At 42.4% G+C, this 20,432-nt stretch overlaps 1 protein-coding gene across 3 annotated transcripts in view; it reads right to left on the bottom strand.

The window, feature by feature from the left end:
- Positions 1 to 5,980, bottom strand: part of CRY1 (cryptochrome circadian regulator 1) — an 87,320-nt gene extending 81,340 nt beyond the window's left edge. For 2 of the 3 annotated variants that reach the window (XM_061125437.1, XM_061125436.1), the window contains exon 1: positions 4,932 to 5,976. In XM_061125437.1, coding sequence (XP_060981420.1) covers positions 4,932 to 5,089 — 158 coding nt within the window. In that variant the 5' untranslated portion in view covers positions 5,090 to 5,976. Of the gene's footprint in view, positions 1 to 4,931 lie in introns of all 3 variants that reach the window. The other variant, XM_061125438.1, reaches the window with a different exon arrangement.
- Positions 5,981 to 20,432: the final 14,452 nt, after the last annotated feature.

Raw genomic sequence — 20,432 nt, 5'->3', positions numbered from 1 at the left:
CTTTTAATGTTTTGTTGGATTCAGTTTGATAGTCTTTTGTTGAGGATTTTTCCATCTATGTTCATCAGTGATATTGACCTGTAATTTTCTTTTCTTTTTTTTTTTTTGTGGTGCCTTTTTCTGATTGGTATTACCGTGATGGTGGCCTCACATAATGAGTTTGGAAGTGTTTCTTCCAGATTTTTGGATTTGTTTCAGAAAGATAACTGTTAAACTCTTCTCTGAATGTTGGATAGAATTTGCCTGTGAAGCCATCTGGTCCTGGACTTTTGTTTATTGGGAGTTCTTTAATCAATGACTGAATTTCAGTACTTATAACTTGTCTGCTTGTACTTTCTATTTCTTCCTGGTTCAGTCTTGGGAGATTCGCACCTTACTAAGAATTTGCCAATTTCTTCTAGGCTGTTCATTTTATTGGCATATAGTTGCTTGTAGTAATCTCTTATGGTCTTTCATACTTTTGTGGTGTAATGTCTCCTTTTTCATTTCTAACTTTACTGATTTAAGCCCTCTCCCTTTTTTTCTTGATGAGTCTGGTTTGTTGTTGCTGTTTAGTCGCTCAGTCACGTCCAACTCTTTGCAACCCATGGACTGCAGCACACCAGGCTTGCTCAAACCCAAGTCCACTGAGTTGGTGATACCACCCAACCATCTCATCCTCTGTCACTCCCTTCTCCTCCAGCCCCCAAGCTTTCCCAGCATCAGGGTCAGCTCTTCACATCATATAGCTAAAATATTGGAGGTTTGGCTTCAGCATCAGTCCTTCTAATGAATAGTCAGGGTTGATTTCCTTTAGGATTGAGTGCTTGATCTCCTTGCAGTCCAAGGGATTCTGAAGAGTCTTCTCCAGCACCACAATTCGAAAGCATCAATTCTTCAGCACTCAGCCTTCTTTATGGTCCAAATCTCACATCTGTACATGACTACTGGAAGACCCATAGCTTTGACTATATGGACTTCTGTCAGCAAAGTGATGTCTCTGCTTTTTAATATACTGTGAGTCTGGCTAAATGTTCGCTAATTTCATTTATCTTTTCATTTATCTTTAGCTTCATTGATCTTTTCTGTTGCTTTCTTAGTCTATTTCATTTATTTCTGGTCTTTATGATTTTATTCGTTCTGCTAACTTTGGGTTTTGCTTGTTCTTCTTTCTCTAGTTGCTTTAGAAAGTACCCTTTTAAAATGAAATTACAGCAACATCAAAAGATAATTTTGTTAATTTTCTTATGCAAAAAAGATTTTTAAATTTTTCTGTTAAATCCAAAAATCTAGGAAATTTTGTTAATTAAAGGAAATGGTACAAAGGAAAGAAGACCAAAACCCACAGGATAGCTTAAATGCCAAGTTAAGGAGTTTGCACCTTATTCTATGGTCAATAAGTAAGGTAGCAAAGTTGTTTAAACATAAAACTATTGACTCCAGGATGTCATTTCATTAACAAACAGTAACTGAGTTACCACTATATGAAAGCACTGAATATGATGCTGAAAGAAAAGTCTAAAACTCTGTCCCTCCTTTTTATATAGCTGTCAGTGGAAGAAAGTCTGTCTCTATTCATTATTTACACCTTTACCTATCAATTACTCATCAAGGACAATATTTAGTAGTAAAAAAAAATCCTTTTTAAAAAGGAAAATATGGGATTCCTATTAGTTCAGTTCAGTCACTCAGTCGTGTCCAACTCTTTGCGACCCCCATTGACGGCAGCATGCCAGGCCTCCCTGTCCATCACCAACTCGCAGAGCTTACTCAAACTCATGTCCATTGAGCCGGTGATGCCATCCAACCATCTCATCCTCTGTCGTCCCCTTCTCTTCCTGCCTTCAATCTTTCCCAGCATCAGAGTCCTTTCAGATGAGTCAGTTCTTCACATCAGGTGTCCAAAGTATTGCAGTTTCAGCTTCAGCATCAGTCCTTCCAGTGAATATTCAGACTGATTTCCTTTAAGATGGACTGGTTGGATCTCCTTGCTGTCCAAGGGATTCCTATACTTATCAGTTTTATTGCACCCACTATTTAGCAATGTGAGTTGTTGGGTGTACAAAGTTAAGCAATACACAACCCCTAATTTATAGGACTCAATAGTCTAGATGTCATAAATGTATGAATTACTCTAGAAGAAACTGACTGTATGCATTTAAGTAGATACTATTTACCTAGGACTTTCAATTTACCTAGGACTTTCAATTTAAGAGCAAACAGCAAATAAGCACTTCCTAGTACCACTCACATTTTAAGCATTTTACAACTTTTAACTGATTTAATTCTCCTAACAATATTATGAAGAGAGACTTATTACTATGTTATTAAGATAGGAATAGATTAGAATATATAACATGTATTATCTTTTTCCAGAATCAATGATGACACCAATTCTGCTAATGAAAATGTTTTATATACAGTTGCTGTATTATTCCCATGAGCACACAAATATCCTGTAATTTCTCTCATCTTAAAAGAAAAAAATCTTGAGTTCACCTTCTTCTACACCATTTCTCTGATCCCCCCAATGGAAAACTTAAAAGAGCTATCTGTGTGAGTTATACCCACCTTCTCTCCTCTCAGCCTCTCTCAAGCCAGTCCAAAATGGTTTTTGCCCCTGACACTACTGATACCACTTTAGTCAAGATTATGATCTCAAAATGCTAAATATGATTTTTAATTTTCAGTCCTCATCTCACAAGACGAGCAACTTGACAAAAGTCAAACATCTTCTTTGAGCCACTCTCCTCCTTTACTTGGCTTCTATGACACCATTATCTTTAGGTTTTCTTATCTTACCAGATGTTCTTTCTCAGACTCCTATGCTACTTCTTCCACAGGTCCACAATTTAAACACATTCAAGTACCCAGGGCTCAGTTCTTTTCTATCTACACAAATTTTCATAATGTTTTCATATAGTCTCATGGCTCTACTAGAAGCTTCAACACAGCAGAGATTTTTTTAGCTATTCTGTTTAAATGCCCTGCACCTAAAAGTGTCTAGCACATAGTAGATGCATACCATATATTTGATCAATAAATGAATGGATTAATAGTTTTAAATGTTATCTATAAAGTGATGAATCTCCAATGTATACCTCCTGCCAGGATCTCTAACCTTAACTCTAGACCTATCTATCTGCTATTTCCACTTGGATGTGTAATAAACATCTCATACTAACCAAGTTCAAGAGAAAACTCAAATCATCCTCTCAATGGTTTCTTCAACTGACCACTTAGCAAAAATCAGTTCCACCCTTCTAGTTTCTCAAATCAAATTTTGAAATTATTCCTAATTCCTTCTCTTTCTCTCACACCAGACCTGTCAATAAATACTGTGAATTCTGCCTTCAAAATATACTCAGCACTTGACTTCTTCTCCCTAAGTCCACCACAATCACTATGGTCCAAGCCATTATCATATCTCACCTGGATGAATGCAATTGACTCCTAACCTGTCTTACTGCTTCTTGTCCACCTCCACCCCCACAATTTGGGCCTGTTCTCAGAACCACAGCCAGAGAAGTTAAAAAAAAAAAAAAACTTCAGTCAAACCACACCACTTTTCTGCTCATAATCTTACAATTATTCCCACTTTCGTCTGAGTAAAAGCCCAAATCTTGACAACTGCCTATAAAGCTCTACTCAGTCTGGCCCTATTACATCTCTGACCTCATACACTACTAATCCTCTCACTCTGTTCCAGTCACATTGGTTTCTCCTGCTGTTCCTTCCAAAGGTTAAGCATATTCCACCTCAGGCCCTTTTTCTTACAGTTCCTTCTCCCTGGAATGCTTTTCCCTAGATATCTGTAATCTACTACTTGTTTCATCATCTTGCTCAACTGTCACTTTCTCTGAGTTTTTCCCTATCACCATATTTTAAACTCCCGATTCCAATCCCACTCTCTTGTACACATAAAAGCTGTATTTCCGCACATCATTTATCATCACTACATACTTTCTGGCACATGTGCTAGAAAAGAACAAGAATTTCTTTTTGTTTCATTTACTACTGTATCCCTGGTGTTTAAAGCTGTGGCTGGTATACAGTGAGTGATAGTGAGTGAAATTGCTCAGTCGTATCAGACTCTTTGCGACCCCAAAGACTATACAGTCCATGGATTTCTCCAGGCCATTATACTGGAGTGGGTAGCCTTTCCCCTTGCCAGGGGATCTTCCCAACCCAGGGACAGAACCCAGGTCTCCCGGTTTGCAGAGGGATTGTTTACCAGCTGAGCCACAAGGGAAGCCCTGGTATACAGTAGGTGAGCAATACTCTGTTGAAAGAATGCTTTCATTTCCACCACGGGACCTAATAACCATCTGGCCTGGCATTTCAGGAAAAGATCATAAAGCTCTAAGATTTCTTCCAGTGCTCTAAATCCTGGAAGGATTACACTTTGCCTAGAAAGAAAGACTGTGCTTTGTGTAGTCAACCACAAGGAGGAGCTGAGAGGAAGAGCTGAGCAAAGAAATGTTTCCCTTGCTTTTCCTCTGGCAACCTCAAGGTGGAAGAAAACTAGATTTGGAGGGGACTCTACTGAATGAACTATTTTCTCCATACTATGAGTTAACACACAAACGTAAACACTAAAGACCGCAATCCCAAATGCCACAGAGGCCAAGGAAATCAACACACGGGCCACTGAGAACTGGAAGGGTGTTTCTTTAACTCCACCACTAAGAATTCTCCATAAATCCAGGGGAAGAATTCCTACGAGCGCTGAGACACGTAACTCACACCTGAAGGCCAAGGTATTTCAGGCTGCCGGAACTCTCTCGCCTCAGGGCTATTACGTCCGTTCTATTTAATACTTAAAGCACCTGCAATAATTAAAACAGTACGGGCAAGGCGGTGCAAGATTTCAATTCTCAGTCTGGCTGATGGCATGTAAAGTCTTGATTCATTAAACAGCGAAATCAATTTCCCACAGGATTTTGACTCACCGCCACCTGTTGATCCCCACGTTGGAGGAGCCGGCGAACCAGGGGTCGAGGATGTAGACGCAGCGGATGGTGTCGGCGCCCTGGATGCACTCCTTCAGGGCGGGGTTGTCGTGAAGCCTGAGCCCCTTTCGGAACCAGTGCACGGCGTTCACCCCCATCCTGGGGGCGGGGGTGGGAGAGGGGCGCGGTGCGGCGCCGCCGAGCTCCTCCGCGGAGAAATTCAGGGTAGGAGGGTCCGGCTCATAACCGACACCTCCGATCGCAGGAGAATCGCCGCACCCAAGGAGTGAGAAAGCAGAGGAGGGGAAGGAAAAGATGAGTCCGAGGAGGGGACCAGAGAGGGAGAGGGCGCTGGCGGCGCAGCTGGAAGATGAATGGAGGTTGCCCAGTCAGCGGAGTCCCGGTGTGACGCCCTTTAGGAGCCGGCACCCGCCGCCACCGACTGGAGAGGACGCATAACTTCGAGGTCCCCGGATCTCCGGAGGCTGACCAAGTTCCACAAGCCCGAGACTCCACCACGGCCCGCGCGGGCGCGGGGAGCCCCAAGAGGTTCTCTGCACGTAAACCTCGCCCACCGAGACGGCCCCTGCGGAGCAGACGGCCCCGCCTGAGGCAAGCCACCGACAGGGATGAGAGAGAATTCAGTCACTGTCGGCCACGCTGCCTCTCGGCCCGGGTAAGAGAAGCGAGGACAGAGCACGCAAGAATGTGGTCGAGGCCGCTGGACGGCTGCCGGCCGGTGACCCGTCCCGAGGCTGCCCGGGTGACTCCGCCGCCACCGCCGCGTCAGCGGCTTCAGCCCCGCCCTCGGCTCCTCATTGGAGGGCGCATTCCCCACGTGACCACCGGCACCTCACGTTTCTGAAGTGTGTTTACTACAGCGGCTCCGACTTGGGAATCAGCTTGCACTTCAGTCGCTTCTAGGGGGCGGCAGCTGCTCCATGTCAAAACCATCGATCCTCTCCCAGACGCTAGATACTTTGCTTCTGTCCCTTCGACAAACCGCGGATGCCTGAAAGCGCCCAGAGTGAGCCGAGGCCCCATGTGAGGGAAGGCTTAGCCCCGCCCTCGGGGGCTGTGAACGTCCACCATTGGCTGAGACTCGCGGAGACCCGGATGAGCACGGGGCTACGGGGAGCTTGCGACCGCGCGCTCTGCCCGTGAGGGCGCGCGTGCGCTCTCGCTGCATTTCGGAGTCAAGGAGGGCGGGGCCGGCGAACCGGCGAGCGCTCGGGCATTCCTCCCGCGGGGTTCGCGGAAGCCGTGGAGACATCACGGTGTCTTCCAGGAGTCGGAGCGGGGATCCGGCGGGGAATGAGTGAGGGCAGGATGGAGTGGAAAGAGCAGAGTAGGAGGCTCCGCATTGACTTAGAGCCCAAAACATGTGTTTCCATCCAGCTTTAACTGGAGAACCCAACCCTGTTTTGAAGTGTATAGAGCTGGCTCCCTTCTCATTCTTGTGGCCCTAGCGGTGCTAGATCCTTATACGAGCTCTGGGGAAGAGGATTAATTGGCAGGGTGGTGCCAGGCAACCCTGGAATTCCTTAATACTATCTGTGTGTCGTCAACATTTCAGCCTTCCTTTCTTACACCTAGTGCGGTTTACAGGACTCTTTGCGATGGGGACTTTGCCTACCTTTCTAAGGACAATGAACTTCAGGCTTTGCTGTCCCTTGGTTTAGTCGCTAAGTCGTGTCCGACTCTTGCGACCCCATGGACTGTAGCCTGCCCTGCTCCTCTGTTCATGGGATTCTCCAGGCAAGAATGCTGGAGTGGGTTGCCGTTTCCTTCTCCAGGGGATCTTTCCCACCCAGGAATCGAACCTGGGTCTCCTGCATTGCAGGCAGAGTCTTTAGGGACTGAGCTACAAGGTTGAATCGTTGTTCCTTAGGCATGCAATAACTTTATGTTCATTCAGCAATCACTTATTGAATGAAACTGGCACTATTCAAAGTACTGGAGGTACACAGAGAAAAAGAGGAAGAGAAAAGCCCTCTTGGAGGTCACGATGTGTCTCCTAACCTTTATACGTGCTATTTTTCGCTCTATAAATGCTGTTTAGAATCTGCTGCTCACTACAACACCTTTGAGCTAGGGAATATATTTCTACACAGTCAAATGTTTATTGAATGAATGCTGTTTGTCACCAGTGTATTTGATAAGGTTAAAAGGAGGAAAGACATGGCAATTATTACAAATCGAGTTGTGTACCTCTAAAAGTCATGTAACCCCTAATACCTGTGAATTTGACCTTATTTAGAAATAAGATCTTTGCAGATGATGAAATTAAGATGAGGTCATTTGGAGACCAAATCCAATGAGTAGTGTCCTTTATAAGAGGGGAAATTTGGATGCAGACAGCAGACTCATACTCGGGAGAGAAGGCCTTATGAAGGTTGGACTTAGACTGCCATAAACTAAGGACCTGCTCAAAGCTAGGAGAGCAGCCTGGAACAGATCCTTCCCTAGTGTCTTCAGAGGGAGAATGGCCCTGCCAACGTTTTACTTTCAGACTTCCAGCCTCCAGAACTGTGAGGCAATAAATTCCTGTTGTTTTAAGTCACTCATTTTGTGGTACATTGCCACAGCAGCTCTAGCAAACTAATACAGCTGCAAAATAAATTTCATCATCCAGTGAGCCAGTATGTCTGGATGTCTTTCCTAACCCTGCTTTTGTTGCCATAGGAAGGACATAGCATCCTCTCTTCAATTTGCTAAGAACATTTAAAATTATATAGTATGTGAAAGCCTGTTGTTCACTATGAAATATTAAAGTTATTTTTATCAGTGAGGATGAACCTTGATTAATTACCACTCCAAGGGGCCGATCACTTTTGTAAAGGATGTGGCAGACAGAGCTATGCCTTCACTTGGATTGTCTCATACTCCAGGGCCTAACATACTTTTAAAAATGCAATGTTTCATGTTTCATTTTAGGCAGTTTGAAAATAAGCCGAGTATGTCTAAAGACATAAGCATTATTTTCAAGCAGTCAAATGAAACAGTGGGAGGTATTTGTGTGGAGTTGGTTTATGTTTGCCAATTGTCCATTCAATAAAGATGGATTTTTTAAGCAGACAGCTATATGTGGATATGTGTGTAACTTTCATTTACACATGAAAGTACTAAATTATGAAAATGTCAGTACTGTCAACCATGCATTCCTCAAAGAGTGAGGGGGTTTTTATGGCATGACATCTGGTCCCTTCTATTTTCATGGCAAATAGAAGAGGAAAAACTGGAAGCAGTGACATTTTATTTTCTTGGGCTCCAAAATCACTGCGGATGGTTACTGCAACCTTGAAATTAAAAGACGTTTGCTCCTTGGAAGAAAAGTTATGACAAACCTAGACAATATATTAAAAAGCAGAGACTTCAGTTTGCTGACAAAAAGCCATATAGTCAAAACTATGGTTTTTCCAGTAGTCATGTACAAATGTGAGAGTTAGACCATAAAGAAGGCTGAGCACCAAAGAACTGATGTTTTTGAATTGTGGTGCTGGAGAAGACGCTCAAGATGCCCTTGAGCTACAAGGAGCTCAGTCAACCCTAAAGGAAATCAACCCTAAATATTCATTGGAGGGACTGATGCTGAAGCTGAAACTCCAATACTTTGGCCACCTGATGTGAAAAGCTGACTCACTGGAAAAGACCTTGATACTGGCAAAGATTGAGGGCAATAGGAGAAGGGGGCTGCAGAGGATGAGATGGTTAGATAGTATCACCAACTCAATGGACATGAGTTTCAGCAAACTCTGGGTGATAGTGAAGGACAGGGAAGTCTGGCATGCTGCAGTCCATGAGGTTACAAAGAATTGGACACAACTTAGCAGCTGAACAACAAGATTATTACTTTAATATATTTTTGCAACAATTTAATAAAAGCCATGATTTTGAGGTGGAGAGTTGTGGGTGGGAGGGGGGATTCAAGAGGGAGATATTATATATATGTACAGCTGACTCACTTTGTTGTACTTCAGAAACTAACACAACATTGTAAAGCAATTATACTTCAATGAAATAAAGCTGTGACTTATTAAACATCTACTGTATACCAGGTACTTTATATAGGTTATTATTAATCCAGTAAGACCACTTATTATTACTTAATAATAGTTTATGCTAACTGTGCAGATGAAGAAGCTAAAGCTCAAATACAAATAAGTAGTAAAATCAAATGAAAAACCACGACTATTTCTGAACCCAAAGCTCTTTCCTTATCACATACTATCCCTCAGTGATACCACCTCTCCCTTTCTTTTTCAGAGTGTTTATGGGTGAAGAAGAAAAGAAGGTATGGCTACCTTTTTCAGGAATCTCTTGTGAAGTTCTGGTTGCTTCCAGCTTCCTGGTGGTTGAACAGGTATGGGACTAAGAAGGAAAATGCTGGGTTATATCTCAGCTTGCAGTTAATTAGTTGTTGATCTTGAGTGAGTCATTAGGGCTTTCCTGACCAGCTTAACTCATATGTAAAATGGGGGTTTCAACTAGATGATTTCTAAGTTTTGTATACTGTTTTAAAATGCTAAGATTCTATAAGCACAACCCTACCTTGGGCTCAAAAATATCTATCAAGAGTCCTATTAAATGTTCTTTTAACTGCCAACAGTGTTAGAAAAATCAGTATCTCTTTGACTTCATGAGCAGTCTTGATAAAACTGCATCAGCCTCTAAACTGAAAGCCTGTGTTCTTCTTTGACCCCATCTTGTAGCTGTGATTCTGGGCATGTGTTATCAACACACAAATAATGAAGTAGTAGAGAGTGTGATCAGATCATTCAGTCTTGATGTGTTGTGAATATTAGGCTGGTGGCCCCTGGCTGAGTGAAACCCAGCATTAGACTCTTTGGATTTAAATGTATTAAAGGATCTTTTCTTAAAAACTGAAGTATCATTGTTTTATAACATGATATAAGTGTCAGGTGTACAATGTCATATTTTGACTTCTTTATGTATTATAGCGTGCTTACCACTAAGTTTCCATCCATCATCATACAGTTGACCCCCTTTACTCATTTTGCCTTCCCCCCAAAATTGTCATTTTTTAAAGGTAAATTATGCCTCCCATACGAATGTAAAATGAATCCATGTCAAAGATTTCACTTAACTTGTTAATTAATGAGAGAACCAGGAAGATGTTACAATGAAATAGAAGATTCCAAAGAGCAGTTACATATATAGGCCATCAGAAATGCTAAAAGTAAATTTGCTTAATATATGCAAAACACTGTTACAGAGGCTGGGTGGAGGGAAATCAATTTCACTTTCACAGAACAAAATCCTATGAAATTCACTTGCATATTTATAGTGAACATTCATTTGTGTTGCATTGATTATCTACGGAGTTGTTAGATAGTTTAAACATAATAAGAGGCAGAGAATAACTTGAAGGGTGCTCTGGACAAGAGACCTTTGCCTATTTTAAAAATTATTAATAATGTTTGTCACCTCCTCAGAGAGGTCTTCCCTGTCAGCCCATTCTAAAAAGGACCCCTTCTTAGTTTCCATTATAGCCCTCTGTTTACTTCCATCATAGAACCAATTGTTATCTGCATTTTTAAATTATTTACTTATTTAACTTCAGGCAATCTATGTCTGTCCCCATCGCATATGCAAGCTTCAGGAGGGCAGATATTTTGGTCTGTCTTGTTCTTCATTACACATTAGCACATGCCACAGTGCCCGGTACCCAACAGACTCTCAGTCACTGCTCTTCTACAGACCACTATAAACACCCAAGTGATCACATGAATGCGGTACCTCACTCACAGGTTAGTTATCAACATAGTGCCTCTCAACTCCAAATTCACCTTTCATGCCTCCTAGGTGTTAGTGGAACTATATACTCTTTAAGGATTGCTCCTTCACCACTGGTGCCATGTAAAACACTGTCAGTAGAGGGCGCTGGAGGAAAACTGAAGGAGAAAGGGTCTTTTCCTGTTTTGGTATATTGGTTCCTTCTGTTCATACTGTAGTTCTTCCATTGATACCACAGGTGCTTGGGGGAGGAACATACATTAGCCTCCCTGGATCCAAGGGTTCCACATCCACAGATTCAACCAACTGCAGATCAAAAATATTAAAAAATCAAAAAGATTCCGAAAAGTTAAACTTGAATTTACAGTACACAGGCAACTATTTACATATCATTTACATTGTATTTACTTCTATTTGCACAGCATTTACATTGAATTGTAAGTAATCTAGAGATGGTTTAAAGTATTCAGGAGGATGTGTGGACATTATATGCAGATACTGTGTCATTTTATACAAGGGACTTGAGCATCTCCAAATTTTGGTATCTTGGCAGGGAGAGGTGACCAGAGGGGTCCCAGGGGAAATCCTCCAGGATACTAAGGGATGACTATACTGTGGAGTTCACATCTATCAAGTTTTGGTAGCATCCATGCAGATGGATTCCCAGTTACTCTTGTAGGCATCTCAGCCAGCAGCTACACTGCCTCAGCCCCTACATTCTGGCCTTGTGTTTCCTGTGGGCACTCCCAAATGTTACTCAGTCCAAGCTCACTCTACACAACACACAACAGACCAATGAATATGAGAGATGAGGTTCTGAGGCCAGGAATATGACTTTATTGGAAAACCAGAAGACCAAGAAGATCACAGACTAATGTCTCAAAATAACTCTCTTATTGGGGTCTGGATGCCAGGTCCTTTTATAGAACAGAGATGGGGAGAAGTGAGGAAACAAAGTAAAAAAAACATCAATCTTCCAAATATCTCCTAGAATGGCAAGCCTGGGGCAAGAGATATGTTGATTTATTCTTTTCTGCCACCCACTGGTGGACAGGGTGCCGAACATAAGCACTGTAACAGTCAGACAGAGGAGCAGGATTCTCTGAGACAGACCACTATGTATGATTATAATAACAAAAGCAATGAAAAACAAGTCAATGAGGTCTGAATCCCACCTTTGAAAGTAGCTCCTGGCACTTTCCCTTCCAAATTTGTCCTTCCTTGGTTACCCTCCCTAAATCCTGGGGTTTTCCTGCTAGTTCCTTTTCTCCCTTTATTATTAATCACCTGTCATTGTTGGGGCTTCCCAGGTGGGGCTAGTGGTAAAGAACCCACCTGTCAATGCAGAAGACTTAAGAGACATGGGTTCAATCCTTGAGTCTGGAAGATCTCCTGAGGGAGGGCATGACAACCCACTCCAGTATTCTTTTTTTTTTTTTTTTTCCAGTGGGTTTTGTCATACATTGATATGAATCAGCCATGGATTTACATGTATTCCCAATCCCGATCCCCCCTCCCACCTCCCTCTCCACCCGATTTCTCTGGGTCTTCCCAGTGCACCAGGCCAGAGCACTTGTCTCGTGCATCCCACCTGGGCTGGTGATCTGTTTCACCATAGATAGCATACATGCTGTTCTTTTGAAACATCCCACCCTCACATTCTCCCACAAAGTTCAAAAGTCTGTTCTGTATTTCTGTGTCTCTTTTTCTGTTCTGCATATAGGGTTATCGTTATCACCTTTCTAAATTCCATATACATGTGTCAGTATGCTGTAATGTTCTTTATCTTTCTGGCTTACTTCACTCTGTATAATGGGCTCCAGCTTCATCCATCTCATTAGGACTGGTTCAAATGAATTCTTTTTAATGGCTGAGTAATATTCCATGGTGTATATGTACCACAGCTTCCTTATCCATTCATCTGCTGATGGGCATCTAGGTTGCTTCCATGTCCTGGCTATTATAAACAGTGCTGCGATGAACATTGGGGTGCACGTGTCTCTTTCAGATCTGGTTTCCTCAGTGTGTATGCCCAGAAGTGGGATTGCTGGGTCATATGGCAGTTCTATTTCCAGTTTTTTAAGAAATCTCCACACTGTTTTCCATAGCGGCTGTACTAGTTTGCATTCCCACCAACAGTGTAAGAGGGTTCCCTTTTCTCCACACCCTCTCCAGCATTTATTGCTTGTAGACTTTTGAATAGCAGCCATCCTGACTGGCGTGTAATGGTACCTCATTGTGGTTTTGATTTGCATTTCTCTAATAATGAGTGATGTTGAGCATCTTTTCATGTGTTTGTTAGCCATCTGTATGTCTTCTTTGGAGAAATGTCTGTTTAGTTCTTTGGCCCGTTTTTTGATTGGGTCATTTATTTTTCTGGAATTGAGCTGCAGGAGTTGCTTGTATATTTTTGAGATTAATCCTTTGTCTGTTTCTTCATTTGCTATTATTTTCTCCCAATCTGAGGGCTGTCTTTTCACCTTACTTATAGTTTCCTTTGTAGTGCAAAAGCTTTTAAGTTTCATTAGGTCCCATTTGTTTAGTTTTGCTTTTATTTCCAATATTCTGGGAGGTGGGTCATAGAGGATCTTGCTGTGATTTATGTCGGAGAGGGTTTTGCCTATGTTCTCCTCTAGGAGTTTTATAGTTTCTGGTCTTACATTTAGATCTTTAATCCATTTTGAGTTTATTTTTGTGTATGGTGTTAGACCACTCCAGTATTCTTGCCTAGAGAATCCCATGGACTAAAGAGCCTGGTGGGCTACAGTGGATAGGGTCGCAAAGAGTCAGACATGACTGAAGCAACTTAGCATGCACTCATGTAATAGTTAATAATTCTTTTTATGAAACATTCCCTGTTGGGCTTACTGTGTAGTTTCTGTCTCCTCATCAGACACTCACTGATACAGTCCGTTAACTGATGGAATCCACAGAGACATACTTGTAAAGCTTTCTTGCTTGTGCTCCTTTTTCTTGATCAAGTGCATTTAGAAAGTCAGTAGTTACAAATGTGGTAATATATATTGTGACATATTAGTTTTTCCCCCCCACAGTTTTTTTTTTTTTTTCGTCCTATGATCATCTCTATTCAGGTACTTGGGTCTAAGTCCTCTGTTGCCTCAGAATGGCACAATTAGACTAAGGTGGCCCAATGTTTTTGTTCTAAATACAAGAACCTTGATCCAGATGTAAATTGGGAAAGATTTGATGTTCCCCACCCCTCCCCTCATCACTATCTAACAGTTCTCTCAGCTGGGGTGGGATAGGAATGCCATTTGAGGGAAATGAGGTAGATAAGTATCTTTTTCTAAAATTAGAAGATAGTGTCAAACCTACACTTTTTGGATTAACTCCAGATTTCTAGATAAGTTTAGGGTGATGTAAGAGTAGAAGAGTTCTTGTGCTAACTTTCCATCTGAAATTTGGAGGCTGACCCCCTCATGAAAGTTCCATTACCACTTTACTGTGACTCAGCACAAAAACTTAAGAGGGATGCCACTGGACAGAGAGGGGGCAGCGGAGCCCTACCATGCATTCTGCCATCCAAGAGAAGAGCTGGATTTCTTTCCGTAGGGGGCTGTCAAAGTTAGCTGAAAGAGAAAACCAGTTACCCAAGGAGTTTTGCCAAAGGGTATCACGTGGGCAAAATGTCACAAGAGATTGTGACCAAGGACTAGATGGGGATGTGAGCATCTCAACAGATGCCATCCAGAGAGATGACAACCTCTGAGAACCAGACAGGATCAGACATTCTGCCGATGTCAGTGCTGGCAATTGAGGAATGACAAGTTAGATCAGCACCCCTCCTTCCCCAAGAGGCACTGTCTTTTAAATATCTGGAAACTTAAATGATTCAATGCTACTCTGGAGAGAAGCAGGAGTTTTTTGTGTTTTTTTTTTTTTTAAGAATTGATTGGTTTTAAACTTGGGATGACAGGAAAATCCAGAAATGATCAAGTAAACCTGAAACTGATTGGACCAGTTTTTAACCAGTGAGCACCAAACTGAGATAAAGTTTAATAAGATAGAAAAATAAAGACTTTTGGACTAGAAATAGTTAATTTTGGATTATGTTTTGCAGACTATACAAAATTACACTTGGCACAAAATCCAGTCAGTTATTGTAGAAACTCCAGAGACCTTTCACAAGCTATCTGGCCCTGAGATCTGCTCTGCACCCCTACTAGTCTGCTTCTTACTCTCTCCTTGCTGTTCCTCAAGCAGGCCAGGAGTTCATCAAGGACTTTGCACTTGCTGTGTTCCCTTCTTGAAACATTCTGGCCCAAGATATTCTCGTAGCTCCTTCCTCATTCCCTTCAGTGGTCTGCCTCAGTGTCGCCTGCTCAGGGTGGCCTTTCCCGTCCACTGAAACTATACTTATCCTAAAACCCACTCGCCCAGCTGTGTTTTTCTTCTCACACTCACCTGTACCTGAACTATATATCTTTTTGGTTATATGTGTATATTAGTTGGCACTAGTGGTGAAGAACCCACCTGCCAGTGCAGGTTAGACGTAGGAGATGCAGGTTCGATCCCTGGGTCAGAAAGATCCCCCGGAGGAGGGCATGGCAACCCACTCGAGTATTCTCGCCTCGAGAATCCCATGGACAGTGGAGCCTGGCAGGCTGCAGTCCGTAGGGTCACACAGAGTTGGACATGACTGAAGCCATGTAACATGCAAGCATGCACACATATTAGTCATCTTGGGCTGCTACAACAAAATATCATAGATTGATGGCTTAAACAGTATATTTTCTCATGATTCGAGATGCTGTAAGTCCAAGCTCAGTCTAAGTCCAGTGCTAGTATGGTCGGGTTTTGGTGAGAATGCTACTCCTGGCTTGTAGACTACTTTCTTATGTCCTCACGTGGCAGAGAGAAAGAGAGAGAGAGAGGTGGGGAGAGAAAATTACCTGGTGTCTCTTATAAGGACACTAATCCTATTGATTCAGGGTCCCATATTTATGACCACATTCAACCTTAATTACTTCCAGTAAGGCCCTACCCCATCTCCAAATGAAGACACATTGGAGTTTAGGGCTTTAACCTGTGAATTTGGGGGGAATACAATTTAGTCCATAGCAATATGCCTCTCCCTACTCTGGTGGGTCTGTTAGTAAAGAATCTGCCTGCAATGCAAGAGACTGCCTGCAGGAGACCTGAATTTGATCCTGGGTTCAATCCCCGGGAGGATCCCCTGGAGAAGGAAATGGCAACCCACACCAGTAATCTTGCTTCGGAAACCCCGTGGACAAAGGAGCCTGGCAGGCTAACAGTCCATGGTGTCATAAGAGTCAGACATGACTTCGTGACTAAACTACCATCACCGCTCTATAGAGTAAGCCTCATGCTACGGAACATTTGTGTACCCTTCCCCCCTCCCCTAAATTCATCTTTTGAAATCCTAATCCTCTTCATGAATGGGACTAGTGACTTATAAAGGAGGCTCCAAGGAGCTCCTAACCCCTCCTATCATGTGAGGACACAGTGAGAGGTCAGCAGTCTGCTACTGGGAAGAGGGCCCTTCCCAGAGTCTTACTGTGCAGGCACCCTGACCTTGGTGAGGTTTCACAGACTTCCAGCCTCTAGAACTGTAAGGGATAAGTATTTGATGTTTATAACCCACTTAGTCCATGGCTTTATGTTCTAGTAACCCAAATAAATTAAGACACTCCACGTCATTTTTAAAGTAAATGAATAGATAAATATCCTAAATACTATTAATAATATCCAAGATCAATTCAAGTTCTTAATATGTGCCAGACACAGAACCACTGTAGTAGGTACTGTGCTAAGATCCTTAGATACACAATTTAATTTTTACAATGCCATATGAGATAGGTTCCTGTTCAAGAGATGAGACAGTTGGTGCCCCGAGTAGTTAAGGCTTCATATTGTTGCAGTTCAGTTGCTAAGTTATGTCCTCATGTCTGACTCTTTTGTGACCCCGTAAACTGTGGCCCACCAGACTCCTCTCTCCTTGGGATTTCCCAGGCGAGATTACTGGAGAGGGTTGCCATGCCCTTCTCCAGCGGATCTTCCCCACCCAGGGATCAAACCTGTGTCTCCTGCCTTGGCAAGTGGATTCTTTACCTCTGCGCCACCAGGTAAGCTTAAGGCTTCATAACTTGCCCTCAAAAGTGGAAAAGACAGGAAGCAAACCCAAGTTCTCCCAAATGCAGAGGCTGTGGGTTGCCCAGGATACACTTCTGCCCTGGCAACAGGTGCTTTTATATAGATGTAGGACAAGGTCTTTCAGACCGTGGGGAGAAGGCTGAGTAATTCTAGTTAAGATGAATCTGGGTATGCTTTTTGTAGAAAGTAGTATTTGAACTGGGGGAAAAAATAAATGAAGAAAGGATTCCAAAGAAGTAGATGATAATGCAATATAAGGCAATATACTTATTTAAAATGTTCATGTGGTACAGTAAGTGTATAGAGGAGAAATAGCTATCAAGTATAAACTGAAAACCCAGTGAACAGTAGCAGAAACCTGGAGGATATTTGCTATAACTGCAGCATCAATATCAACAGGAAGGAGAATGGAGATGGAAAGAAAGGGCAGAAAGACTGCACTGAACTATGCTGCATATTGCTCAGAGCTATCGATGGGCTTTTAAAGGGCTCATCTCCACAGTTCTTGAGCATTTAATGAGGATTAAACCAGCCTGGATTGCCATGATAGCACTTCAAGAAGGGTCAGGATAGAAAAGTGGATTTAGGAGTTGGTTCATAAGTTAATCAAGGCCAAAAAGATCGGCCAGGAACTCTATAAAGAAAATACCCAAAAAATGACAAGTATTATGAACTCAAAGCAAAAGAGTGAAGAGCAATTCTTCTGTCCTTAACGTTAGATTTTTAAGTAAGAGTAGTTAGCAGGCAAGACTCGGACAAGTTGGAAGAGGCAAGGCGTGGAAACAGGAATACCTGCTACTTTCCTGACCCTCAGCACTCAGAATTCCTGGAAAGCAAAGTTGCCTGGGGCAGCCACCTAGTGATGCCACCTGGTGGCTAGTGCAAGAACACCTCAAGCAGTGCCACAAGAATCCGAGAGACATATTCAGAAAAGACTCCATTCTGCAAAAAAGCACAGTTAAAACAAGTCTTAGAGAAAATGGTTGGGACAGACCACTTAAAATGTATGCAACTTAATAACCACAGTGCTAACAACAACAGACCTGATTCTAATAAAAATACAAAAAAGACAAGTTTAACCCATATTATGATAGTCGCTCGGTCGTGTCCGACTCTTTGTGACCTCGTGGACTCTACAGTCCATGGAATCCTCTGGGCCAGGCTACTGGAGTGGGTAGCCTTTCCCTTCTCCAGAGGATCTTCCTAGCCCAGGGTTTGAACCCAGGTCTCCTTCATTGTAGGCAGATTCTTTACCAGTTGAGCCACAAGGGAAGCCCAAGAATACTGGAGTGGGTAGCCCATCCCATGTCCAGAGATCTTCCTGACCCAGGAATTGAACTGGGGTCTACTGCATTGCAGGTGGATTCTTTACCAACTGAGCTATCAGGGAAGCCCCAACCCCTATTATAAGAAATTATATATTGGGCTTTACTTTATTTATTAATTTTTTTTTTGGGGGGGGGGCTTTACTTTAAAAAAGTGAAGCTAGCTTGATGTAAAGGGTATAAGAACAGGTTGAATACACACACTACTATATATAAAACAGATAACTAATAAGGACCTACTATACTATACTGTACTGTCTGTAATGACCTATATGGGAAAAGAGTCTTAAAGAGTTGATTTATGTGTATGTATACCTGATTCACTTGGCTGTATACCCGAAACTAACACAGCATTGTCAATCAGCTAGACTCCAATTAAAAACAAAAACAAGTTGGAGCTGTTGATTCATGGAGACAAGAATTCAATATACAAAAATCAGGGAGAATTCCATCTCTTAGACTGAAGACGTGGCTAAATCAAGGCAAGAGAAAAACATTGGATGAATCATGGCTATTCTATATAGTACTGTATTCCTCTGTGGCTTAGTATATTTAGCTATGTGCATCTACGTTGCCATTGTCTATGTTACCTAGTGGAACAAAGTGGAATAAATTTTGTGGAGTAAAACATTAACCTATTGGGTAAAATTTCATGAGTCAAAATACCTTTTACCACTTACTGTTATCATTTCTCTATTAGGCAATCACATATAGACTAATTTGCATATTCAGAAACACTTGTGGTTTTCTGTAGTGCAGAAAGGTTGTAGTGGAAGAGCTTGTAAGTTACTTTCCCTTCCCCAACCCTTAAGGGGAGCTTCACCTACTGAGCATTCTGCATCCAATCCCTACCAATCAATCTCCCACACTCTGCTCACATTCCCTCCAGTATTCAAAACTCAAGCCTACCTCAGGCAAGCTCTTTATCACTCTTGTTTAGCTGATAGGAATCCCAGTCCACAAAGCCAGGTGTACTGAAAAATGATTTTCTGCGCATCAACTTGATTTTTCATGTCACGCTCCTACCCTTGCCAGGTTGGCAGGAAACTGATCACGGTCATTCTTGGAGCTTTCCTTTCCCTTCCTGGGAGCCAAGCCAAAGTTATGTGGCCTCATGCAGGACCCACATTTTGGAAGCCCTCAGTCAACTCTCCACACTGGCCTCTGTGGAGATGGCTATTGTCTCTCCCCCTAGTCCATTCAGATCTGGATGCTGTCTACTGATTTTTGTGCCTCACTTACGGAATGATGGTTTGACTTTTGCTGCTGGAATCTCCCCCAACCTCAGCCAGGCAGCCACCTCCCTTGGTCACCACTCCATCCCTCTGAGGCCTTTCCATCTCCTCAGGGCACTGCCACCAAAAGGCATGTGGGATCCATCCCTGCTTCTCCTCCATCACTAAGGACATCTCTTCCTAGTCTCTGGTCATCTGAATCCCTCTTCTTTCTTCTCAGAGATGCTTTATTCTCTCTTTACACCCTGATCTCTCTCTTATCCATTAAGAATCTTATAGTTGTAAGCAACAGAAAATACAGTTCCAACTGGCTTATAAGTAAATATATAGGCTCAGATGACTGAAAATCCAAATGCAGGTCTGGTTTCAGGTTGGGATTGATCCAGTCAGCCAAAAAAAATTGATTGAAATAGATTCCTAGTTCCAAGTCCAGTTAGAACTAGTGATATAGGGGTGAGCATGTATTTTTCTTTGCCTCTAGTCAGATGCCACATGGAACACAGACAGCTGTCCCTCCAAGCCCTTCTCAAATTGTGTACTTGTTAGCAAATTAGTGAGTATTGCTGTTTTAAGCCACTAAGTTTTGGAGTAATGAAGTGACTTCAGGTTTTTTCCTAATCAAATTTGAGTAAATGTGGAAGCCACTGTTAGGGGACACAGGGGGATCTTCTGAGGTGCTGGGAATGTTCTGTTTGATCTGGAACTAGTTACATGAACGCTCATCAAGCTGTACACTGACTTGGGCACTTCTCTGTATATTAATTTCAGTATAACGTTGCTCTCTATATATGTCAAATTTGAAACAGTCAGAAATCTTTTTCTTATGATTCCATTTTTCCTTTATTATTTTTATATTTGATACACTAACTACAACATATCTAATACATATAGAATTCTGTAATAAATGTTAGGTATAAAGCATAATGGTCTTCCCTGGTGGCTCAGTGGTGAAGAATCTGCCTACAATGCTGGAGATGCAGGAGAAGTAGGTTCGATCCCTGAGTTGGGAGATCCCCCGGAGGAGGGCATGGTAACCCACTCCAGTATTC

The sequence above is a fragment of the Dama dama genome, chromosome 22 (assembly GCF_033118175.1).
Source record: "Dama dama isolate Ldn47 chromosome 22, ASM3311817v1, whole genome shotgun sequence".
Taxonomy (NCBI): domain Eukaryota; kingdom Metazoa; phylum Chordata; class Mammalia; order Artiodactyla; family Cervidae; genus Dama; species Dama dama.
Note: the sequence above shows the minus strand (reverse complement) of the source record. Positions and strands in the feature narration are given on the sequence as shown.